This window comes from Paramisgurnus dabryanus, chromosome 4, assembly GCF_030506205.2.
Source record: "Paramisgurnus dabryanus chromosome 4, PD_genome_1.1, whole genome shotgun sequence".
NCBI classification, from domain to species: domain Eukaryota; kingdom Metazoa; phylum Chordata; class Actinopteri; order Cypriniformes; family Cobitidae; genus Paramisgurnus; species Paramisgurnus dabryanus.
Genome location: NC_133340.1, coordinates 17,065,616 through 17,090,858, shown reverse-complemented (window position 1 = coordinate 17,090,858; position 25,243 = coordinate 17,065,616). Strand labels below are relative to the sequence as shown.

Here is a 25,243-nt window from a genome sequence, read left to right as displayed (position 1 = left end):
CATCAACTGGCAGTCTGCTGTGAGCAGTGTTGTGCCTGAACGAGTTCACTGAACGAAAGTTCATGAACTCGTTCATATTTTGGACGAACGTGAACTGAACGTACTGTATTACTGCCTGATGAACGTTACTGTGAACTTGTTCATTCTGGTGTTTGTGAACGGCACGCTCTCTCAGTTTAACGTTGTTCAATAAGGTGCCAGATTTCTATAGTCTTCCAGGTGAAAACCCGGCAAAAACACACTGTAAACAGGCCTTAATGTGTAGCGGAAAACACATCCAATCTGGCAACACCAGCCACCAGTGTTTCACGTCATCAAAACAACTCTGACTCTGGACGCTGCTGAAATCCCTGCCGCGCCACTCACATATTTTAACATTAAATAACATCATACTTGTCCCAAATCGTTCACAATTATTACACGGCTCTCTGGAATGCTTGATTCTGATTGGTCAGTTGAGACATTTGCAGGTTCGTTCTTTTCAAATAATAACTGCTCCAAAGTAATAACGCATAGCCGGAACTACTTGTACGATTAAAATCGCTCCGCACCAATAAAGATTACTGTTTGGCGCCATCTTGTGACAAACACTGGACAACCACAATTAAGAATGGAACATTTTGACAATAATTTTAACATGTACGGAAAAAACAAAACATTTAAACAGTGGATAGAAGAACGAACAACGCCAAGGCACAAAGAGCTTACTGAGACTGAACTTGACAAAATAGAGCATGACAGCTACGAAGCCAACACACAAAAAAAATACAGAATGGGCATTAAAACTTCTCAAAGACTGGCTAAAAGAGAAAAAATGGAGACAGACAAGTATGAAGCAGAGGATCTTAATAAGGTATTACGATCATTTTATGCATCTGTGCAAAGTTTCGTGAAAGGATAAAAATGTTAATTTAAAACAAATATGCCAACAAAATGTTTCAAATTCATATTCATGTCCAGTTTTTGTCTTATGTGACAAGTAGCCATGTAATAAGCGGGATAATGTAGAGGCAGCCGGTAGTTATCGGGAAATAAGCCCCTTCAGTGGGATACAAGACCCTCCGCTTCGCGTCGGGTCCTGATCACACTGTCGGGGCTTATTTCCCAATAACTACCGGCTACATTATCCCTTACTTAACATAGACTGCTAACGCATATCCTGGATCTTGAAATGGACTCTGGCTAAGATCACGCTATTTAACGTGCACGTGCGGTATGCGATACCTGCAAGTTGTCCTACATCCGACTAGTTCATTTTTAAATTTGTGAACTTAACTTTGAACTAGTTCATATAGAAAGTGAACTTTCCCAACACTGGCTGTGAGTTCCACTTCTGAATAAAATGCCTACTTTCTATATCCAATCAATTCACTGTGTAAAACACAAGCCAGGCACACTATTGTTATAGACGGTTTCATCAGACGCATACGTGTTCTTGCGGTTACACGTCTGGAGTGGCTGAACTTTAGTTCCTGTCTCTGTTTGTTTAATGGTCTGACTAGTGTCTAAACTGAACTCTGAAACAAATACCTCTGTGAAAATAACAAATGTTTTGGTTTCCTAAAGACAAGTGGAGATGGCGATCATGTATTACCGTTAATTTATGAGAGTTTTGGCAGCTGATCTGTAGTTAAGATTGTATAAATTATATTGTACACATTTTACACAGTAATGTTAGCTAAGTGTCGTTTTTGATAACCTTTAGATATGATTTAAACTAAGATCATCTACTTATTTTGTTGTTACTTTTTATCAGAAATAAACTACTCTTAAAGGACTCGGTTGTTTTTGATTCTTTGTGGAGTTTACCGGAAGTTACTTTTGTTCCATGAAAGCTGTTTGTTTATGTTGTTACTGCTGAAAGCCTCTTTATTCCATTTCACTCAGAAATACGTCACAATACAGAATACTCTGTGTCATCACAATCTGTGCGATAATAAATAATAATGAAATGACTTTCGGTTCTGCTGTAAATGTTTCTATGTGTGACAACATTTCTAATATGAATCTTGCTTATACTGCATGGTAAATATGGATTTTGTTACAGTGGCAGTAGCAGGAAAAGCGCAGTATGTGAATGATGACATCACGTACCTGTTTCTCATTGGTCATCTGACACTGTGTTAAATTCTGGAGAGAAGAACAGGACATGATCAACATGTTTAACATAACATGAGCATAACTCATTAAAGCACAGAGAACTCACAGAGAGACTGAAGACCTGGTTTATGCTGAAGCTCTCCGGTGTGAACATCACATGTTTTTGTGGACAGGCCAATAGGAGTGTGACTGATACTGGCAGAGATTTAAGGCCCAGATTCTCCACCTGTACACAAACAAGATTATGAATTCAGTTCATCTTATTATACTTCTAACACGTGTTGGAGATATTTCATGAACAATGCAAGAAACACATTTAGCAGAAAATAAAAGCTCATGTCTACCATCTTTGATTTACAGTCTGACCTTGTAGGTGATGCTGAGAGATTTTGGCTGTCTGTCCTCCAGAGAGAGATTCAGATACGTGACAGAATCTTCACTCACCCTGACAAACAGGAAAACAACAGCAAATCATTTTATTGTATTTCTACAATCTTACGCTATTTTAATGTAAGGATTCTCTCTTCATTTGTTTATAGTTGCAGCTGTTTTGTTAAAAGGAGCTGGATGTAGGTTTGTGTCTGTATAAAATAAAATAAAAATACTTTAATATATTTGTAGATATTTAGGAAATAGGTCTGTTTCTCTAAAAAACAATGCTGTAGGTTGAAGGCACCCTCTTTTTTAAAATGCTCGGTCTGTGTCCAAATGTCTGTTTTTGTTATGGTCCAATAGTGTATTTCGACAGCTCGGTTGCCAGTTATCACAGTTGCTTTAATGACCCATAATGGCCCATACATACAACCTCCACTGGACGCGACCTCTGTTATGAGCCACAGATTGATTTTTAAAAATCCACACGAGCGGGTTTGTATATAGCAGGCAGCAAAACATAAAAATGAGCAGATAAACTTGCTCCCAATATTGTCCCCAATTTTTTTATTTAAACTGTGGTACCAAGTTCAAACCACTAGAAGTGAATGTTACATACAGCTCCTTTAATACAGATGGGTCTTTTCATTAAAGCACAGAAACAGGCCGAGAGAAAGTGACAGACAGACAGACTGAAGTGAAATGCTCTGTGATTGACAAAATAGTTTTGATAATTAGTTTAAGGGAGTTTATTCAGATGTAAGTAGTTTGGAGTACAGCTCACTCACACACTGATAGCCAAGTTAACGGCAAACTTAACCGGTATACTCCTCTTCACTGTGCCATCAGTGGTGTTACCGTTGTTATCACTGTGAACAAATATGCAGAATTTTTTTGCCAAAATTAATTCAATAGTCACATAAAGGTGCATTGTGTAACTTTTAGAGGATCTCTTGACAGAAATACAATAACTATATTATCAGTAGTGTATAAAGACCTTACATAATGAATTGTCTTGTTTTTATTACTTTAGAATGAGACGTTTTTATCTACAAAACGGCACTGGTTTCCTTAAAAGGATGTTTCTACAGAAAATTTAAACGGACAAACTCATCTATAGAGCGTGTTTTGTCACTAAGTTCTCCCAGACGATGATTTGTTTGTCATGTAGCGGCTACCGTGGCTTCACTGTATGTTTCTAAAGGGAGGGGTGAGCTGTGGACTGTGCCACTGGTTGCAATTCAGAGTCTCACCACTAGATACCGCTAAAATCTACACAATGGACCTTTAATACATATACTATGGCTGATTTGACAAATATGAATGAAACCCTTCAGTCATGTTCACCTGTTGGCAATGATGATCATGTCCATCATATCTGGCCAGTCGTAGTCCCGATTGGTCACACGAAATGTTGCTAGAAACTCAGTCTTGATAACAGCAGAAATGATTTGTGATTATTTGTGTGTCACACTTGTAATGTTCCTATTATCCACCAGTGGGGCCCGACCCACACTTTGAAAACATTGGTTTAATAAGTGACTTTACAGTGTCATCACGTTATGGTAATGTGTCATGATGGCGTCATAATTGATGTTACATTGTAATGTTAGGGTGATGTGTTGTGTTGTTTGATTACTTGAGTCCCGCTTCGATACACTGGTAGATTGATACTGCAGGTGGTTCTGTTCCTAGCACCGCCATCTCGATCGCCACAGGTGCTGGTTGTGCGACTCTGTTTGTTGAACATTTTGTATGAAAAAATTGCTTCCCAATTTGCAAGTCACCAGACTATTTACTATTGACGCAATCATAGAGCAGACCTGTAGATGGCAGTACCTTAATAGCATCAAATTTTGAGAACGACAGGCCCTCTGGGTAGTGCATCACTATGCTGGTGTTATAAGAGTTGTCTTCTTTGTTGGTCAGCGTTATATGAACCATAAAATAAGCTTGATTCACCACCAGTAGGGTCTCATTACTGTAGACAAAGAAGAACATACATTCTCATTTCAATAAAACCAAAATCTGAATATTCAGACATATTACATTCATATAGTGCTGCTTTCAGTCAAATGTGTTACTTCTCACATAAATCTGAAGTTCAGCTGTAGATCGGCCACACATTTGTCACTGTTACAGCTCCTTTCAAACGGTACCTATTTATACAAAAAAAACACGATTTACTTTGAAAGAGTTTTATAACGTTACAGTAATGTTTATATGGTATATACTGTAGATTCTGTAGTTTGTTATTCAAAGGTCTGCTTACCTCGACAAACATCTCCGTCAGGCTGTGGATGTCCAGAATAGCTGAAGGTTGATCAGACGGCAACTCAGTTTGTGAGAAATTCATTTGAATCTTTAGTGGAGTCACCGTGTCATGAACACAATGCTGAAAGCAACAGAATATTTGCTGTCAGACCGCAGCTGTTGTGATAGCATACTAATGTTTAAAGCTGCAATGCGTAGTTTTGGCCTCTCTGTCGCCATCTCTGTTTGGACTATAAAATTGCAAGTTATTTTCTGTACGCGCATTATGCTTCACCCAGCTACTCTGTGAGGATGAATCTGATTGTGTGAGATCACCGCATCATAGCTGATCTGTCATTATACATCAATATGACAGTTACAAGTACAGCCTGAAAGTTTATATCGAAAAATCATCTGAGCAAGTAAAATACCTGCCACATTTTTTTTTTTTTTTTGACTAAATGTAAAATGTTCCCCAGATGATCATCATTTAAAACTTCACAGATTAAATGCCACCATCTAGATTGTTTCAATTGTAAGCGACTGTTGCATAAACAAGCTACAAACTCACTATCTGCAAAGTTTGAGTTATAAAATGTTTTCATGTGAACACAGACTTGGCCACTTGAATTATAAATGATTCTTATAAGCTAGCCATTGTGAATCAGGGTAAGATATTTTTTAACACATACATACTCAATTACTGAGTTTTGTTCATTTTCAACTGAAAATAAAATTTTTACAGGTTGCAGCTTTAAATGCTGTGATAGTCAGCACGTACTGGCATGAAGATTGAGAAGTTAAAACAGGAGGCCTCAGGAACCAGCATGATGGACTTCTGAAGACTCCTTGATGTTGAATTATGCAGCTTGAAGAATCCTCGATTCATTGCTCTTACAACATCCAGATTAATATTCAGAGAGATTTTCAGATCCTTGTTCAGTGAACCTGAGAGACATAAGACGGTTAAGACATCTTCACATGTTGAAATAAAGATGCTCGTCATTATGTTATGATGTTACCTGTGCTGCTGGTTCGCTCGAACACAGTGAAACATGAAGTGAGGGTGAATGCATGAAACAAATCCACCCCCGAACAGGTAAAGTTACTTATGCTGATTTCACTGGGGCTGAAACTGAGTTTTGAAGATACAAACATCACAGGTCGAGCTCTGTGGACACAAGAAAATTTGAAAGAGTTTATGACGCGACTCATGTCATTTTTCTCCATTGCTAATGTAACTCATTCAGTTTGCATAATTTCCCAAACTGATTGTTCAGTTCTGTTCATCATCTGAGACTAAAGTTTGATTTGAAAAGAATAATATTTGGTTTTGACCTGGGAATTATTTCATGAATTGTGTGTTAGTATGAGTGAACCACTGTAATGCAGAAGTAAGTATTGTTCATTACTAAATAACATGATGTGAATGGCCAGTTTCCTATGAAAACTAAAAAAAAATAAGAAAATTTGTTGAAAACAAAAGAAAACAAAAGAGAGAGAAAGATGAAGTGATGTTGATCTCAGAGTGTTGAATTTATAATGGAGATTATAGTGAGTGAATCTACAGATTGTTTGTTGTACTTGTTGTAAAAATTACGTACTTCAGCAGAACGATTCCTCCGTGTGCTCCAATCACAACATCTGTCAGATTATCATAATTTATGTCCATCTCACCCACCACAGAGACTCCAAACTGCTGCAGACCGGACAGAACTGACCTCGCTGAGATCCGCTAAACACACACATACACACACACACACACACACAAACACACTGATTGGATTTTATGTGTTACGCTGACTGCTGGATTGCTTGTTCACTCAATGAAAAGAGGTTAGGCCTCGTTAATGAAAAGTGTGCGTATGATTGTTTCCATGCAAGACATTTATCAGCAAGGACTTGAGCGGTGGCTACCATCAAATCTCATGTCAGGTTTCACCTCGTGTACGCGAGTTTTTAGTTTGCGAGGGTTAGAGTTAAGATGTATGTTTTACCCATTTTTATATCCTATTTGAAAAGCAATAATGAGACAAAGTTACTATAGTTACTACTGAACAGCTGTCCAGAAATACACTGTTATGTGCAAAACCTGCAACGCAATTCACAAATACAGCTCATGTGGGCATTGCATCACACGTTTTTTCCTACATTAAATACTTTATGTACATTACGACAGTGAATCTTGCCATAAAATGATATTTGTTACTCCCAAACTAATCTGTTGGGAATCAGACATACCTGGATTGTCAGGGGTTAAACCTTTGTACTGAAATGAAACTGAAGATGTCATGGCTTTTCGCCTCTCACCTGAGGACTATATTTCAGGTTTATGCCGTGCGTTTTATCGCCGAGGTAGATGTACACGACTCCGGTCCCTTCATCTTCTAGCGGTGCTCCGACCGCCACATCTGACAGCCCGTCTCCATTCAGGTCCTTTAGTGACGCCAGAGACGCAGCAAATCTGCCTGCATTTGACTCGCACACGTTCAGCATCTTCAGAAACGACTACAAGGAGAGAAACAGGTCAGCAGAATCTTCATTTCTGATCACGGAAACAGTACAGTAGGTGTTGATTGTACTTTTATGAACGCTGCAATGGTCTCATTACAGATGACAATCAATCAACATCAGTGAAGCTGTTAATGATGCTAATATGAGGATCAAGGCTGTGAATACCTTTTCTGATAAAGTATAGATGTAGAGCCTCCCTTCTCCCCTCGGCTGAGAGCGGTAATATAACGGAGCCCCGACCAAAAGAAAATCTGATTCTCCATCAGAGTCAACGTCTAACAGGCTCAGAGACGCTCCAAAATACGACCCGATCTGAAGTCAAGAGCAAGCAATATGCAAAATCATATTTACTAAAGATGAATCAAAACAATCCAAAATGCCAACATTTTAAAACATGGCTGTATCAAAGATCTTGTGTGTGTGACCTGAATTCCTGTGATGTTCTTCTGTACAGTCCATGTGTTTTGATTTTGGTTAAAGAGCGTCACCAGACCCTTGTGTTCAGCACGTGGAGCTCCAGAGACGAGGAGAGAGATGTTGCCTCTACGTCCAATCACAGCAGAGTAACCTGAACGTAGAAACAAGTGGCAAAAAGGCACAAAATCAGATATTTTGAATTCCTGCCTCCCTAGAAGAGAAGTCATCGCACATCCGCACGTCACTGTATTACTCCTCCTACTCTTTCCTAATAATAATAATAATAAAATGTTTTATTCATATAGCACCTTTCAAGAACCCAAGGACACTTTACATCAGGGTTGCTATACAACATGAATACATATAATCATACAGTGAGTATACAGTATACAACATGTAATCAACCAATCTGCATTAGACTTACAAAAACAAGCATAGGGCTGGAAAATACAGACACTCAATAAACAAAACATAAAGTGAATAAATGAGTTTTAAGAGCAGTTTAAAGATCTGAAGAGAAGAGAGATCATGAAGGTTTTGGTAATTTGTTCCAGAGCTTAGAAGCTGATATGCTGAAAGCCATACCACCCACACTGGATAGATGGGACTTGGGTACTGCAAGCAAGTTTTTAGAGCTCAATCTCAGGGTACGGGCAGGGATTTATGGTATAATCAATTCAGAGAGATAGGAAGGTGGTAAACCATGACAATCTTAAAGTGGATGCGGTAATTAACAAGGAGCCAATGTAGTAGTTGTAGGACAGGGGTGATGTGGGTTGATTTTTAGTAAAAGTGAGGGCCCAAGCAGCTGAATTCTGAACGAACTGCAAGCATTTTTTGACTTTTTTGGGTAAACCATAATGCAAGGAGTTGCAATAATCAAGACAAAAAGTTATAAAAGCGTGAACAACAGTTTCAGCATTTTTGAGATTTAGTGAGGGTCCATAAATGGACAATATTGTGAAGATGTAAGATTGCGTAGTTCAAAACATAGCCTAGATTCGAAAAACACACCAAGGTTTCATACAGTGGAAAGGGGTTGAACCAGAACACAGTCAATGTTAATAGGATAGTCATGTTGGGTGAGATCAAGTGATTTAGGGGCTACTAGCAGAATTTCAGTTTTATCCATATTCAAATTTAAGTAGTTTTGAGCCATCCATATTTTGAGATCGAGTAAGAAAGATGTTAAGGAAGGGGGAGGGAAAACTGAGTTAGGTTGTACAGTAAAGTACATTTTTGTATCGTCAGCATAACTGTGGAAATTAAAGCCATGGCGCTGGATGATCTAACCTAGGGGAAGTGTGTAAATTTAAAATAAAAGTGGACCAAGGACAGATCCTTGAGGCACTCCACAGGAGAGGGTGACAGAATGAAAGTAAAGTTTGTCAATGCTAACCAACTGATGCCTATCTGTGAGATATGAAGTTAACCATTGTAAAGCCGTTTCTGAGATGCAAATTGCAGACAAACGGGATAAAAATACAGAGTGACAGAAGTTATCAAAAGCTGAACTCAGGTCCAAAAGGACCAGAAGGCTAAGGATACCAGAATCAGAGGCGAGGAGGAGATCATTCACCACTTTGAGGAGAACTCTCTCTGTACTCTGGAGGGGTAAAAACCAGTCTGCAGTTGCGTGGCAAATACTTTTTGTAGAACTTTGGACAAAAAAAGAAGATTGGTGATTGGTCTATTGTTACTCAGTACTGTGTCATAGAGGCCAGGTGTTTTAAGTGTAGGAGTCATCATGGCTTTTTTCAGTCCAGTCATAAGGGAAATGTTTATCATGTGGGTGATGGGTATAATGAGGGAAAATAGAGTTTTTGAAGTTTTTGATTAGACATGTTGGTAAAGGATCTAACTGGCAAGTGGAGGAGTTAGAGCTCATAATCAGCTGTTCAACCACAGATGTGTTGGTTGGTAAGAGTAAAGTTAGATGTTGGGTAGGGTATTTGGAATGTAGAAGTTTCTGAAGGAGTACATTTTACAATTTGCTCAGTTTATAATATTTGATAAGAAAATCTCACCAGGACAACAGAGATTAACAGAGAGAGGAAAGGAGGAAGCAGCAATAGTAGTTGTCAGCAGTTATGTTTTTCAGGTTTCGATACGATATTAAAGATTTGGATTTAGATTTAGCAAGAGGGAGAGAGAAACTAAAATAAATGAGTTTATGGTCAGTCTTCAAGGCCCTGGACACACACATTATTAATTCCAACAGAGCAGATTAAGTCAAGGGTATCAGAAAGACGGTGTGTAGGAAAATCAATGTGCTGTCTTAAATCAAAACAGTCCAAAATGATCATAAAGTCCTTAGCAAAGGTTCAATCAGAATCCACATGAATATTGAAATCACCAAGTATAATAATATTATTATATTGAGCACAAGCAATAGTAAGCAACTCAGAGAGATCAGAAAGAAAGTTTGCATGATGTTTAGGCCAGTGGTGAAGCTACGGGTGGGCCTGAGCACTTATTACTTTGATAATGACGTCATGCTGTGTTGAAAGACTGTTCTTCACCACATATTGTACAAAAAACATATAACGTTACGCTCATCGATGATAAATGCTCATCTGAGAAATGTATTTCTGCTTTTCTTTGCGCGAAGGGACGTATTATGATCAAAGATATTGGACTTTGTTATTATGATCGAGACTTTCTCCATCTTTAACCAGAAGCCCTGTCTCAGACTACAGTAGGACATCTAAAGGTGAGTTCAGACATTTTCGTAATGTTTACAGTGGTGTCATTACTATTTACAGTTTATAGTCAGGAGTATTACTCCAGTCAACTATTTAGGGGGGCAGGCTGTGTCCTGTCATAGGCTGTATGATTTACTGTTGTTGGAATAAAATTTACATATAAATGACAACACATGCAATTTGGTATTGCGCCATGTTGTTTGATGGTCATTTTCTCATGAAATGACAATCTCTCAAACGAGTTCTTTAGTAAAATCTGTCGTAGCTTTAACGCTTTCATGTCATGCATTTTGCTGACGAGGAATGACATATCATTTTCGGAACTACGTTCACGTAGCGTAAATAACGTAAAAACTTATTCCGTTACTAATTCAGTTTATGTTGAGTTCTGTGTTTTCAAGTGGATTAATAATTTGGTGGGGCACTGCCCATAGACTGTATAAAACAGTCACAGCCCCACCTTCCCATATACTGTAGTCAAGCTGGTTGGTTATTTATAAGTTGTTTTATAATTTTCCCCTTGAAATGCATGGCATCAAGGTTACTTGGCTTAGGTAGTGTGCACACCAAAGCATTGGTTGGTTGTTGTGATATTTGTCCCGCCCTTCGTCCACTGTGATTGGACGGCCGAGTGAGAACTTATATTGACGAGCTGAGCTTTTCACCCAAAGTTAAATATTTTTCGACCACAGAGCGGAAAAAACAGACAGCTGCTGGCTGTTTTGAAAAACGTCATGCTTCCATTGGGGAAAAAAATACGCCGGCCACGGGCATAAAAACTTTGTTGTGCACGCCCCCAGTTTATGTACATTCTATGTTTTGCCCACCTTGTTTTATAAAGGCCCACCCACTTTAACATTTCTGGCTTCGCCACTGGTTTAGGCAGTCTGTAGAGCAGTAAAATCAAGAGTGGTGTGGGACCAGCAATTTTAAACAACAGATATTCAAAACTAATAATCGCATGGAAGTCGATATTGATAGTTTTATATTTGTTCTTAATCACAGCTGGCAAGACATCGCATCTGCCAGTGAGATGTGGTTTAGACAGATTGTAGTATCCAGGGGGAGTCAGCAGGTTAAGCTCCATTAAGTCATTAGACAAATTAAAAGGTGTTTATGAATGTACTGCATTAGGTTAACTGAGAGCCGTTTCAGAGCACTTATGCGCTGTTGCTCTTTTGTTGATTTGATTGCTTCCATTGATTCTTTCATTTGTGAGTCACTTTGGATTAAAGCCTCTGCTAGATGTTAAATGTAAATGAAAAACATCCTCACAAACACTTCACAGTGACAGACACACACATAAACATGATCTACACGCACCCATGTATGAGTCTTTATTGACAGATGGATCTTTAATCTCGGTCTGTCTGAATCCAGATCCTCTGACTTCATGCAGAACTCCACGCCAGTTATAAGATCCCACTGAACCCACGATCACAGAGTCCTGAAACAAACAGATGTTGAAAAGAAATACAGATTAACATCCAACACTAACCTGATGAAGAATGTGCAAATCTGCAACATCAAATGTCAAACCTGTTGACCGACACCTGTCTGGTATATTCAATCAATTTCAGTGTTGGATTAACTTGTTCTGTTTTCACCCAACTTGATCAAGTTTTGACTAATATTTCATCTCACAAGTTGGTCATGTGTGTGCAATGCCACTTTTATAATTGATATATAACTTGGTCAACAGCAGTGGTCTCCAACATGGTTGCCAGCATAGAGTCTGTGAGATGCCAGCTAAAGCACATTCTACTAATAGCCTCAATTTTAATATCTATTTATTACATATGTTTTTATATTAGCTTGGCTTCTAATATGTATGTTAACATTTTAAACAATGATGAAACATATTAACTAGTAAAATAAAATATAAAATCATTAAGTAAAACAAAAAGGTTTTGAGTAGACTATATCAAATAATTAGCCCTCCAGATGGTTTATCCTTTGTGGTAGCCCTTGCTCATAAAAAGGTTGAAGACCCCTGAACTACAGTATACAGCGAGTATCTCTTACCGTAGTGTGATAGACAACACTGAATCCACTCTGAGATAATTCTGATTCAAAGTTCTGTCGGTCGTTGCTTTTGTTTGTTTCATGTGAACCTAAAACCACAGTTAAACATCAGATCATCTTATTAAAAAAACAAAGCTTTCTGCACACATTTTGAATTTACAAAAACATTTTACCTTCAATATTGTAGATCTTTTTTTGCAGATCGCCAAGGAGTCCCTGGAGTCCGCTGTAATTATTAATGTAAAAGGTGTTGTTGTCTTTGGGCTCTGAAGCCATCAATTTCAGTTTTGCTAGGCCAACATTTCCGACCTGACAAAAAAATACTGCATTACATTTACTTGGGCAACAATTCTTCTTAACCTTGTAACCTTTAGTTTCAGGAAAGTAGGATCTAATGCATTGTTTATTAAACTTGCATGTTGATTTATTTGACTTGTGTCAGCTTTACGCTTCACTTTTTTGTTCATTATGACTGTTCACTTCTGCTTAGGATAAATTACTGTGTTGCTTTCCTCACTTTAAAGTAAGTCTCTCTGAATAAAAGTATCTAGTCATAATACTTGGAAACATAGATTTGTGTGGTGTTTTTATTGTTAGCTCTTATGACAAGATGTGTAATCAGTGCTTTCTTGTTTGGATTAAAGGATTAACTTGCACTGATAGGTCATGAAAATTAAGACCAGGATTGTGTAGACTTGTGCCAAATAAAGAAACTCACCCCAATGATGTACCGGAGGACATTTTGCTCTTCACATAACTTGATGACATTATCATAATCGACATCACTGGGGTCTCCATCAGTTATTATCACCAGAGCCTTTGTAGCATTGGGGTTTGCTCCAGACGACACGTTATTCAACAGCTTGTCTCTGGTGGTGATTTTAAAATATCAGAATTATTCATATTTGCAAACATGTAGCTCTCTGTGGATTTTAATTCATACTGTCATTGACATTCATATGAATGCATGTTTTTTATAAGATCAGCTTGCCATCACAGTTGTGAATATATACTACGGTAAAAATGTTCACTCACAATGTGTATTTGATTGCATTGTGCGTGTTTGTGATTTCATGCATGTGTGGCTCTTTCATGAGTTTCTCTTCAGCGCGATTGTTCTGATAGTCGTTGAAGTCAAACACCGTTCGGAAAGATTTGGAAAATTGGACAGCGGCAAACTATGGCATACAGAAAGACACAACCCCAAGTACTTTATTATTCTTATTACAAAATAAATAAAACTGACCCAAAAAGAAAATTTTCACATACTGTAGATTCATTTACCTTTATGGAGGAGTTTGATAGTTTTGTCATAATATTTATGATGAAATCTTTGTTTAAATTAAATTGATCTGTTGTCATACTTTCAGATCCATCAAAAAGAAACACCAGATTGACTTCTCGCTTTGTGCATTCTGTAGAAAGATGCAAAATACAGACAATCATGTCTTACACTTTCAACTTTTGAATAAAAAACAAATAAAAACTTGAGAAGAAATGACAAAACTTAATAAATAAAAATAAATCAATAGTTCATAAGGGTTTACAGAATGGGTCATTAATGGATCAAACCTTGAAAACCCGTGGTAAAGTTGGAGTCCGGCTGTAAACTGCTGTTGTACTGGTAGCAGATACCATTAAGATACGAGTTTCCATCACATTCATGTGCAAGAAATGGACTGCAACTCTAAAAAAGAGACACAAAATATTTCAAACAGAAGAAACAATAATCATCACAACACAAATCATGAATCGATGAGCATTACATCTATACTGAAGTGTCAAAAATTGGTCTGACAGAAGACTATCAGTATACAGATTTTTCAGTTGCTAACAAGCTTTTGTCAAACCAGTTGTCACATTTTCAAAACTCTAAACACAACTAGAACAGCATCAGTCTTTTTGGGGAAAAAATACTTTTTACTGGAATGCTTTTGAATGTGAACATTGCTGTACATGTGGACATACAGTTCCCAACCAAGACATTTAGAGTAAAAACGGTGGATTGCATATTTTGCATGCCAATACTGTACCTGTAAAACTGAAACATAAAAGTCTTTTTATGTTTCAGTTTTTGAAATGTCAACAGTAGCCAGTATTTTGAAACCTACTTTAATTTGACTGCATGTACCTTGTGAAGTGAAAACGAGTGTTATTCTTTGAAAGAATAATTTCATTTTGAGTCAGATTTCCAGTGTTTTGGTAAAGTCAGAGTCGTATAATAATAGAGTTACGACACTCACATAGACGTCCATTGTAAGAATAGAATGCGGAAGTAACAGCGTTTCATGTAGTGACCGGTAGTGACGCATAGTTCCAAACGCAGCACTGAAGCCCATTCATTGGGTCTTAGCAAAGACCACAAACCTCCAATCTGACTGGACTAACTATAGGTATCTAAGGAACAAGTGTACTTACCTTATAAGAAAGTGCAAATCTGACTTTTACCTTAAATAAATTTCCTCAAACCTAAATAATCCATCTAAATTTTGGAAGACGATAAAATCCATTGAACTAGCACCCAGTGATTCTGTTCTCCCTAAGCATATAGTTAAAGACACCCAACAGATCTCAAACAAAAATGATATTGTTAATGCTTTTAATGATCATTTCATTAAGGCAGGGGACATATTCGAACAATCATATCCTGAAGAAGTCTCTAACAGACAGGTTTTTTCACCCCTCCATCACAATTCACCTGTTTCTGTAGTCAGTGATGGATATGACTTTGAACACATTACTTCATCTGCAGTGCTTAAGGCTCTTCAGGACATTGACACTAGGAAATCAGCTGGTCCTGATGGCCTAGACCCTGCTTTATTGAAACTATCTGCACATATTATAGTGGAGCCTATTACATACATTTTTAATTTGTCCCTGTCTTCAAATGTCCTACCAGATGTTTGGAAATCAGCACATGTGCTGCCTTTGCTGAAAGGGGGGGACCCCTCCATTCTCGATAATTACCGCCCAATTTCTAAATTGTCGGTACTTGCAAAAGTCCTAGAGTCTTTAGTGAACAACCAACTTAAGGGCTTTTTACAAAATCATAACATACTTAGCCCGGCACAATCAGGCTTCAGGGCTAAGCATAGCACCATTACTGCAGCTGTCAAGGTGCTTAATGATATCATCTGTGACCTTGACAATAAGATGAGCTGTGCAGCCCTGTTTATCGACTTGTCAAAGGCATTTGACACAGTTGATCACTGTATCCTGCTTAAGAGACTCCATGATATTGGCTTGGGCACTAAGGCAGTGGTTTGGTTTAGAAACTATCTTGCCAACAGAACTCAAACTGTTGTTGTCGATGGGCATAGTTCTGCCCCACTGGGGGTCCGGCGAGGTGTCCCTCAAGGATCTATCCTTGGTCCGGTCCTATTTACCATCTACATAAACACCATTGCCTCTATAGTAGACAATGGCAAAATACACCTTTATGCAGATGACACAGTATTATATTGTTCCGCCCCTACCCTAGCTCAAGCTTATCAATCACTACAGCAGTCTTTTAATTTGTTACAAGCAACTTTTATTGGACTTAGACTTGTATTAAATGCTGGTAAAACTAAGGTGATGCAGTTTACAAAGTCTCGCACAGCACCCTCATCAACCGCCCTATCCATTTTCACATTGGATGGGAAGTGTGTAGAAAATGTTTCATCTTATAAATATCTTGGTTTGTGGATTGATGAAAAGCTAACTTTTAAAGTTCATATTGAGAAATTAGTGAGGAAGTTGAGATTAAAGCTTGGTTTTTATTTTAGAAATAAATCCTGCTTTACTTATCAAGCTAGGAGGAAGTTGATTAGTGCCACTTTTTTACCAGTGTTGGACTACGGGGATGTTATTTATATGCATGCTGCTTCCACATTACTTCATACACTTGACAAAGTTTACCATGGTGCATTACGGTTCATTACTAACGCCAAGTCATGTACTCATCATTGTCGTCTCTATGAGGCAACTGGTTTTAGCTCTTTAGGTTTGCGTAGATGGTTCCATTGGCATATTTTTATTTACAAAGCTATTAACGGTAATTTACCCAGTTATCTTAACACTCTGTTGACCTGGAATCATTCCGTTTACAATCTCCGCGCCATTAATATTCTGGCGTTAAAAATCCCACGTAAAACAACTGAACTTGGTAAGACTGCTTTTAGTTATGCTGCTTCTTGGTGTTGGAATTTGCTCCAAAAAGATTTAAAGCTTTCTGATTTTATTTCACTTGAACATTTTAAACAATTGCTTAAATGTTATAAATTTGAACAATGTACATGTTTTTAATGACCCCTTTGTGTTTTAAATTGTTTTATATGTAGGCTGTAAATTTGTATTGTCTGTTGTGTTTGTTTCTGTGACTCTGTGTAATTTGTGTAATTGTTGCTCCAGGGCTCCCTTGCAAAAGAGATTTGAATATCTCAATGGGACATCACCTGGTAAAATAAAGGGTAAATAAATAAAAATAAAAAATTTCAATGGCACCTGCTGGTAAATCGATGAAATTACAGTTTCTCTTTACATTTTCGGACATTTCATTAATATAGTCAACAGTGATATTTTATGAACTCTGCTGTAGGTAATGATTATCGTTAATAATAACTAGTAAAATTTTTATATTTTATTGAGTTGTGTATAATGTGTGAATAATATAGATTTAATGGTTTAAAATTGTATTACTGGTGGCCATCTACTTTATACTTATCTTTTTTATATATTACACTGTAAAAAAAATCAGTAGAAATTGCAGCTGGGTTGCCGGTAATTTACCGTAGATTTAAATTTATGTTATTTACTGGCAACATTTTGTTCAAAGTTAAATGAACATTAAACATTAGCAAGTCTTTGTCTTTACAGAGTAAAACTAAAAAAACAGCATCAAGCGAAACATTCTGGGAAACAAAATCTGAAGCAAAATACTGAAAAAGGTTGATGATGATTTCTGGTTTCCAGAATGCTTTGCATGAGGCTGTTATTGTATAGTTTTATTCTGTAAAGATAAAGACTTGTTAATATTTAAAAATGATTTAACTTTGAATAAACTCTTGCCAGTAAATAACATAAATTTAAATCTACGGTAAATTACCGGCAACCCAGCTGCAATAACATTGTAATTTCTACGGAATTTTTTTACAGTGTACGAGTAACACTAGGGGGCAACAGCGACAAGCTTAATGCCTTATAAGAAAGTCACACTGCTTCACATGCTATGTGTTTCATTGTGTTTGGAAAGTAATACGAGTGATGTATCCTCGAAAATCATGTATAATTATATTAACATTTATTGTGTACTATAAATACAATTAAATATGAATTTAGTGTGTTTCTGTTATGCTTCACTGTTACAAATAACCGCGTTGGCGATCTTTTTTGTGATTTTAATATAGTAAAAGTGTAGGATTTATGTTTTTAGCAGATTGATAGCCATTTATATAGCCATATTTTGCTACAAAAATAAAAGATAAACTGTGTTGCTGTAGTTGGTATAGATAACCACAGTTATATTTGGGTCACAATTAACTGTTTATCTTTATTAACTGATTTACTGTATTTCCATCACTCCCTAGTAAAAAAACGTTATAAACATAGTAAGTATAGTGATCAATTCCCATTACAAGCTAATATTTACCTAAAATAGCTGAAAACCTATGCAAGCAGATTGACAGCCCTGCTTGGTTTGGAACTGTAGAACGTTACATGAATCACGTGACCGCGCGGCGGCGAGATCAAAGCGTTTCGTAACTCTGTTATTATACGACTCTGGGTAAAGTTATTGTGCGCAGAGAAAGATGTGTTCTATTTTGAAATGAAGAGTTAGTATATATTTAACAAAATGTGTTTTTGAGAAGAAAATTATGCATTTGGCCAATTGTGTTTTGTAGGTGGAACTCTGTGTTAAGTGTTAAGAAAAATTATCTGAAGTATGGGTAAGCGCTTGTTAGAGATTGAAAAAAACTGTAAACCCAACATCTGCACCATGATGAATTTGCCAGTGTAATTAAACAGCAACAATGTTGATGTTGTCATTCAAAAAGAAAATAAACAGTTTATCCAGGCAAGGTAATGTATTTTTTTTGTATTATAAATCACTTTACATCTGTTATCTAAAAACATTTGAAGATCTTTTAAGACAATCTATTGTATTGATTAACAAAGCAATGTGGCAGGAAATATTGCGAAGCTCAGATATTGTGATATAATGAATGAACAAGATGTGCCGCCATTATATGTGTCTGTTCATTCATTACCCTTCAGTTTCAGACGGGAGCGCGTGACAGGAGAAGCACATTCGAGCATCGGTAGCTGTCACTGGTGCTGTTAATAATCTTTTTGAGCCGCAAAACTCACTCTGTTGAAACGTTATAATAAACGCATCTTTGAATAGGGCCACCTCGCTCGCCGTGTCTGTTTCTGATGCTTTAGCCACACCTTTAATTGTAAAAAAATATATTTAAACCTCATATGCAAGTTTAAAGTTAATCCCTAACTGAGATTTAAAACAGAGTTTAAAGCAATGAAGCAACAGGATTGAATATACTCTAGGTTTACTGTAAAAAGTTTTGATTAAAGATCTCACGTCAATCTTGAAAATATTAAAAACGTGTAAATACATTGAATTAGGTTTTGCAGGTTTTTTCGATTGCTAAATGACAGTGGGCAGAACTGAAGTCACATCCGCAAAAGTTCATGTGGACCAAACTTTAAGTAATGTTTTATTGCTTGAACACAGTTTTCACATTTCTAAACACTTATCCCATGACTTTAACCACAGCCTGCACAACAATGTGGATTTACAGCACTTTGTTCAAATGCTAACACACTGCTGTCAAAACTGTGAACCACACATTCAAAACAGAAAAGATTTCAGCCTTGTGCCCAATAGAGGAGTTTTTCTTTGCCTGGAGGTAGATAGTGTTTGATCACCACCCATATGACTAAATGTCCCTAACCCTAACCCTTGCTTGGAGTGAGTTTTGTAGGTGATGTGAACAGTTTAGCGCATGTGACTGTTGGTAGTGCAGACTGTAGATAGACTTTGGCACATGTAGCTCCAGTTGTGCTCACTGTCGTTTAGAAAAAAACTGTAAAAAATAACACGCCCCTGGTGTGTTGTGAATGAAATGTGTGTTTTCTGAAAAAAAATAGTTGTCAGTGTTATGTTGGTCTGAGTGAGTTTTGGAAGTGAGATTAACTTTTTGGCCAACGCTGGTAATGCAGGTAATGCATGTGGTTTCGGTATTGAGCAATGCTTGTTAGCAACTGAAAAAAAACTGTAATGTTCAAAGTGACTTTCATGAAGTGTTTAGTTTTTCTCCCACTGTAAATTATAATATTTTATTCTTTGAATATTCTTTTAAGTAAAAGCTGAAGTGGTGAGTGTGACAAAGCAGAAAACAGATAGCAGTAAATCAGATTGAGATGCTGAACTTACAGTGATGCTTGTGGTACCAGAAGACGACACAGCAGTTGACAAATCCAACCATCTGTTACTCTCTGAACCTGTCAACACATCACCAACCACATCAGTGTGTGTGTGTGTGTGTGTGTGTGTGTGTGTGTGTGTGTGTGTGTGTGTGTGTGTGTGTGTGTGTGTGTGTGTGTGTGTGTGTGTGTGTGTGTGTGTGTGTGTGTGTGTGTGTGTGTGTGTGTGTGTGTCTGTGTGTGTGTGTGTGTGTGTATGTGTGCGTGTGTGCGTGTGTGTGTGTGTGTGTGTGTGTGTGTGTGTGTACCTGGCTGCAGTGGTGTACAGTTCCTTAGATTTGTGAGACAGGTGTAAATTCTCTCTGTTGAATTATTTAATGGAGCTCCAACGATGATCCTGTAAAACAGAATCAATTATACAGAGAAACGTTTTAAGAACTTTCCTTGAAAGTTCCCAAAGCACAGAATAATGTTATGTCAACACAAAAAGTTCCATATTGTTTTAAAACATTTCTTCATTTAGATGTAGTCAACACACATGAAGTCAGTGGTGGCCAGTGACTCGCCTTCTGAGAGGCGCAAATTTATAATTTGTGTGTCTCTGTTATCATAAACCCCTTTGAAGCGTCTGCAGCAAGCATGTATTTTGACATCACACGTAATGCACATATTTTGATGTGACGCGCCCCACAAGATGGGCTACATACATACAGTACAGTCATGTTTCCTCGAAAAAGAAGTCACCGGTCGCCACTGCATTACATTATTGGGGTCTCACACCACACGTCCACATTGGATTAAATATTTCAAACACTGGCGGCTGCCCTAAAGTGCTGCACTGTGACTCTAAGGAAGATAAAACCACATCCCTGCAGTGTACATAACTTTTTAATGCACAGGGTATCCCCTCCTTTTGTGCCTCACTTTTTTAAATACATTGCACATCCATTTTTGACACTCAGGTTTTTTCCTGTACCGCCATTTTCTGACATGGGTACTTTTAGTTGTTTGGCTTATGCGTCACATAAAGACGCATTTAAATCTTTGCATGCATACAAGTAGAAATAATTTTTAATACAGCATCCGAAAGATGAAAGAGAAAAATTAAGACACCACTGCTGCTGCAGTTTTGCCTTTATTCATTTCTGCATGTATTGCGACAGTTTCACTCCACTGACTGTTGATGCAGTAGCCTTTGTTTAACACCACAAACAGTCCTAAGCTTTATACATTATACACACATGACTGCGTTTCCACTCAGGGCAGCTCGCTCATTATCAAATATGCAGATGACACGACTATTTTGGGCCTTATTGGGGGGGGGGTGATACAAGGTATAGGGAACTTGTATAGGGAAATTACCTGTTCCTCAATGTAGACAAGACCAGAAAGCTCGTCATAGACTTTAGGTGGAAAAGCCCTCCTCTGCACCCACTTACCATCAAGGGCACTATGGTGGAGAGGGCTGACAGCCACAACTTCCTTGGCCTAAATTTGACATCGAAGTTGAGCTGGACTACAAACACTGTTAGCACAGTGAAGAAGGCTCAGAAACGGCTGTATTTTATCAGGCTTTTGAAGAAGGTTGGGCTTGAGATGTGCCCTCTTATTACTTTGTCTACAGAGGACTTATAGAGAATGTCTTGACATATGGTATCACAGTGTTGTTTGGAAATGCAACACAGGCAGAGAAGAAATCTCTCCAAAGAGTTATAAAGACTGCAGAGAGACTCATTGACCCATGACCAAAATCTACACAGAGCGCTGTAAGAAAAGAGTTCAGTCCATACTTAGTGACACTCATCACCCAGCTCACCTACTATTAAGGCCCAGACACAAACCCTACAGCTTGAGACATATAAAAGCGAACAATATCATCACACATAAAACACGCTTTTATAATATTCTCTATCCAGTACTGGTGAGACAAATGGCTAACTTAAGGAAATAAATTATATAGGTATATATGGTTAGCAAGCACTGGTGTATTTTGTTTATCTAAGGGTGATGCAGTATAATTCCTATGTATGTGTACAATTCTTGTGCTCTGCAAATGGCAAATAAAACTTTGATTGATATTAATTTGAATAATGAGATTTTTGAAAATTTTTAAAAGCAGAATTATCTATTTTTGATAATAGATAGATAAAAATATTTATTTGTAAAAAGTATCACATAATATAACTTCCATTTCCTGTAACACTTACAAACATTTACCATGGTAAATATAGTTACTGCACCTATAAGTAGACTGAAAAACTCCTTTCCTAAAAACTACTTGGTTTCTCTGGCTATAAACACAATATCAGCTGAAAACAGCACTTAGTTCTGGTTTATTCTAGGATACACAGCTAAGACATAAGCACTTGGGCTCCAAGCGTAGCATCAACATCTGACTCGTAGAACCGAATGAATGTGAGCGTAGAGGAGCAGCCTGCTGCATCACAGACATCCTGCATTGAAGCCCCTAGCCAATGATCGCAGTGCAAAAGATGATAGTGAGTGACTGGTTTATCTAACTGCCTTTGTTTAGAGAAACTATTGCATTTGGGAAAAAAATATTTTTAAATCTGGTGGTGCTTGATTGTATGGACCTATAGAGCCTACCAGATAGCAACAATTGAAACAGGTAGTGTCCAGGATGAGTATTGTCCTTGGTGATATTCTTAGCTCTTGAGAGAGTACGACTGAGTGCAATGTCTGATAGGGAGGGGAGAGGGCAACCAATGATATTTTCTGCAATCTTTATAATTCTCTGTAGGGCCTTTTTGTCAGCGACAGAACACGCAGCAAACCACACAGAGATACAGTAGGATAGAATGCTCTCAATGGTGGCTTTATAAAAGGACACCATCACCATCAAATTCATGCTGTTTTTCTTCAAGGTCCTCAGAAAGTGAAGGCGCTGCTGTGCCCTTTTTACAACTGTAGAGGTGTTAGTTGTCAACGAGAGACGATCTGTAATATGGATGCCCAAGAATTTAAATGAGGAAACTCTCTCCACACACTCATCACTCATTTATGAGGAGGGGTTGATGTTGTGTACTGCATTTTCTGGAGTCTATTATGAGTTTTTTTGTTGTTGCAATGTTAAAGAGAAGATTATTGGCAGAGCACCACTCAGACAGATTCTGCACTTCCTGTCTGTAGGCGGATTCATCCCCGCCCGTTATAAATCCAACCACAGTAGTGTAGTCTGCAAACTTTATAATGGAGGTGGTGGAAAACAATGGTAGACAGTCAAAGGTGTATAATGAATAAAGGAGAGGACTCAGCACACAGCCCTGGGGTGAGCCGGTGCTAAGTGTGATGGTGATGATGATTTCAAAGAGGAGGGGACAATGGCCTGGGCGAGAGATAGGTTGAAAATGGTGGTAAAGACAGACGAGAGTTCATTACAGCATGCTTTTCGTACCTTCCCGGGTACCCCATCAGGGCCATCCGCCTTCCTGGTGTTCACTGCTTTAAATACAAATTCATGCTGTCACTTGCCCACTTCAGGCAAATCAGTGACCCCAGATGGAAGTGAGTTGGATAAGCTCTTTGTCTCAAAACGTGCAAAGAAGTTGTTAAGTTCTTCTGCAAGAAGAGCGTCATTTGTAGTTGTTACTATTTGTAGTTAGTGAGATGTGGCAACCCCTGCCACACTCGTCTTGGGTCGTTATACATAGTTTTCTCTTTGTATGCCCGTTTAGCGGTTCTAATTCCCCTCTTCAACTCAGTCCTAGCAGTAGAGTATAGAGCTGTGTCCCCTAGCCTGAAGGCCCAGTCCCGTGCTTTAAGAAGTTTGTGTACCTCTGAAGTCATCCATGGCTTCTGGTAAGAAAATAATATTATGCGCTTATTTACAGTCACATTGTCGATGCAGGTTTTTATATTACAGTTTTTTTTTTCAACTGCTTACACACAAAATTTTTACTTGTCACACAATTTCTAAAACCTGACACTCAAACACCAGAACCACACACTAAATCTGCAAAACCATACACACATTCTTGGCCTTTTATTCAGTTTTCAATTTCATTAAACACTTTTTGCAAAACACAACACACAATTTTCTATGCAACACACAGAAATCTGAGAGGAAGTTTATTGATTTCCTTTTATAAACACAACCAATCAAAATGCCACACTAATTCATTAGTGCCTCACACTAACTCCTCACATGTGCAAACACTTGTTGCTTTACTTAACAACAACAAATCATGACTTTGGAAGTGACCTATAAATAGGCCAAAGGTCAAGTAATAGCTTTTGGACAATGGATGCCCATGCCATTCTCCATGAACACATTTATGTGGATGAGGTGGGCTTTAATCTCAGTAAAACCAGAAAAAGGGGAAGGAATGTCATTGGAAAACGTGGCGGAAACATTACAATGTGTGCTGCAATTTCACAAAATGGTGTCCTGCACCATCACGCCACACTTGGCCCCTATAACACCGATCACATCATACAATTTCTGGAAACTTTTGATGACATGCTTGTTCAGGGTCTGCAGAATGAAGACCAGGCAAGATTTGTCAACATCTGGAATAATGTCAGGTTTCATCATGCCTATCAGGTTTGCTATTCATCCCCATTTTTCTGTTGTCTACCTGCCTCCATATTCACCATTTCTAAATCCTATCGAGGAGTTTTTCTCCACATGGCGCTGAAAAGTTGGATACGCCATACAAGAAGGTTCTTTTCACGGTGTCTGGCAAGAGAGAATATAGCATGTGAAGTGGATGAAGTATTGTGGCCGGACCCAGCCCAGAGGAAAGATGGAGCCTTGATACACCCAACCATCTCCACATGCAAGCACACACGTTTGGTTTTACACTACATGCAACAACACTACATTTTGATGTATTTTTACAGTGCATTGAAAATGCGCTGTACTGTTCTTACTGGGCTTTTTATTAGTGGTGCTTGCATTTATGCAAGGCATCACTATTACTATTGCTCAGGGATATTATTATTATATTTTATTCTTACATCCGGACACTTTTTTCGGCGATTAACTCGTCCCGCACGCTTTGTTGTAGACCCATGAAAGAGGGCTCAAATCGACCGGATTATTGAGGAGAGGTGTGCTATGACTTTTATAAGGGATCGGGTGCAGGATTTCCGAAAGGGGGGCGTAAAACCACCCCAAAAATCCCATTGACTTAACATTGGGCCCAACTTTGATGGGTCATAGCTCCGCTCGTGGATTTTGTAGAAACATGTGGGTTACAACATTTGAAGAGGGTGGTAGGCTCTGTAAAAACATAGATCACAATGGGGTGTAAGTTGTACCCCTGGGGTGTAAGAGGTGCCCAAAAGTGCCCCAATGAAAAGTCAATGGGGCAAAATCCCATAGACTTACCATTGCAAAAATTTTGACGGGTCATAGGTCCGAGCCAGGATTTCATAGAAACATGTGGGTTACTAAATTTGAAGAGGGTGCT

The 25,243-nt window shown here is 38.1% G+C and overlaps 1 protein-coding gene across 2 annotated transcripts in view; it reads right to left on the bottom strand.

Moving 5' to 3' along the window:
• Positions 1-25,243, bottom strand: part of LOC135750615 (integrin alpha-X) — a 44,822-nt gene that overhangs the window by 3,175 nt on the left and 16,404 nt on the right. The window contains exons 3-26 of one of the 2 annotated variants that reach the window (XM_065269535.2): positions 20,117-20,205; positions 19,819-19,886; positions 13,959-14,073; positions 13,671-13,801; positions 13,422-13,564; positions 13,105-13,255; positions 12,560-12,695; positions 12,387-12,475; positions 11,685-11,808; positions 7,665-7,807; positions 7,405-7,551; positions 7,036-7,233; positions 6,330-6,460; positions 5,748-5,896; positions 5,507-5,673; positions 4,745-4,867; positions 4,564-4,631; positions 4,312-4,453; positions 4,112-4,207; positions 3,820-3,902; positions 3,261-3,341; positions 2,467-2,545; positions 2,207-2,326; positions 2,095-2,130 (exon numbers count right to left, since the gene is read on the bottom strand). In XM_065269535.2, coding sequence (XP_065125607.1) covers positions 2,095-2,130; positions 2,207-2,326; positions 2,467-2,545; positions 3,261-3,341; positions 3,820-3,902; positions 4,112-4,207; positions 4,312-4,453; positions 4,564-4,631; positions 4,745-4,867; positions 5,507-5,673; positions 5,748-5,896; positions 6,330-6,460; positions 7,036-7,233; positions 7,405-7,551; positions 7,665-7,807; positions 11,685-11,808; positions 12,387-12,475; positions 12,560-12,695; positions 13,105-13,255; positions 13,422-13,564; positions 13,671-13,801; positions 13,959-14,073; positions 19,819-19,886; positions 20,117-20,205 — 2,809 coding nt within the window. The remainder of the gene's footprint in view (positions 1-2,094; positions 2,131-2,206; positions 2,327-2,466; positions 2,546-3,260; positions 3,342-3,819; positions 3,903-4,111; positions 4,208-4,311; positions 4,454-4,563; positions 4,632-4,744; positions 4,868-5,506; positions 5,674-5,747; positions 5,897-6,329; positions 6,461-7,035; positions 7,234-7,404; positions 7,552-7,664; positions 7,808-11,684; positions 11,809-12,386; positions 12,476-12,559; positions 12,696-13,104; positions 13,256-13,421; positions 13,565-13,670; positions 13,802-13,958; positions 14,074-19,818; positions 19,887-20,116; positions 20,206-25,243) is intronic. The other variant, XM_073814469.1, reaches the window with a different exon arrangement.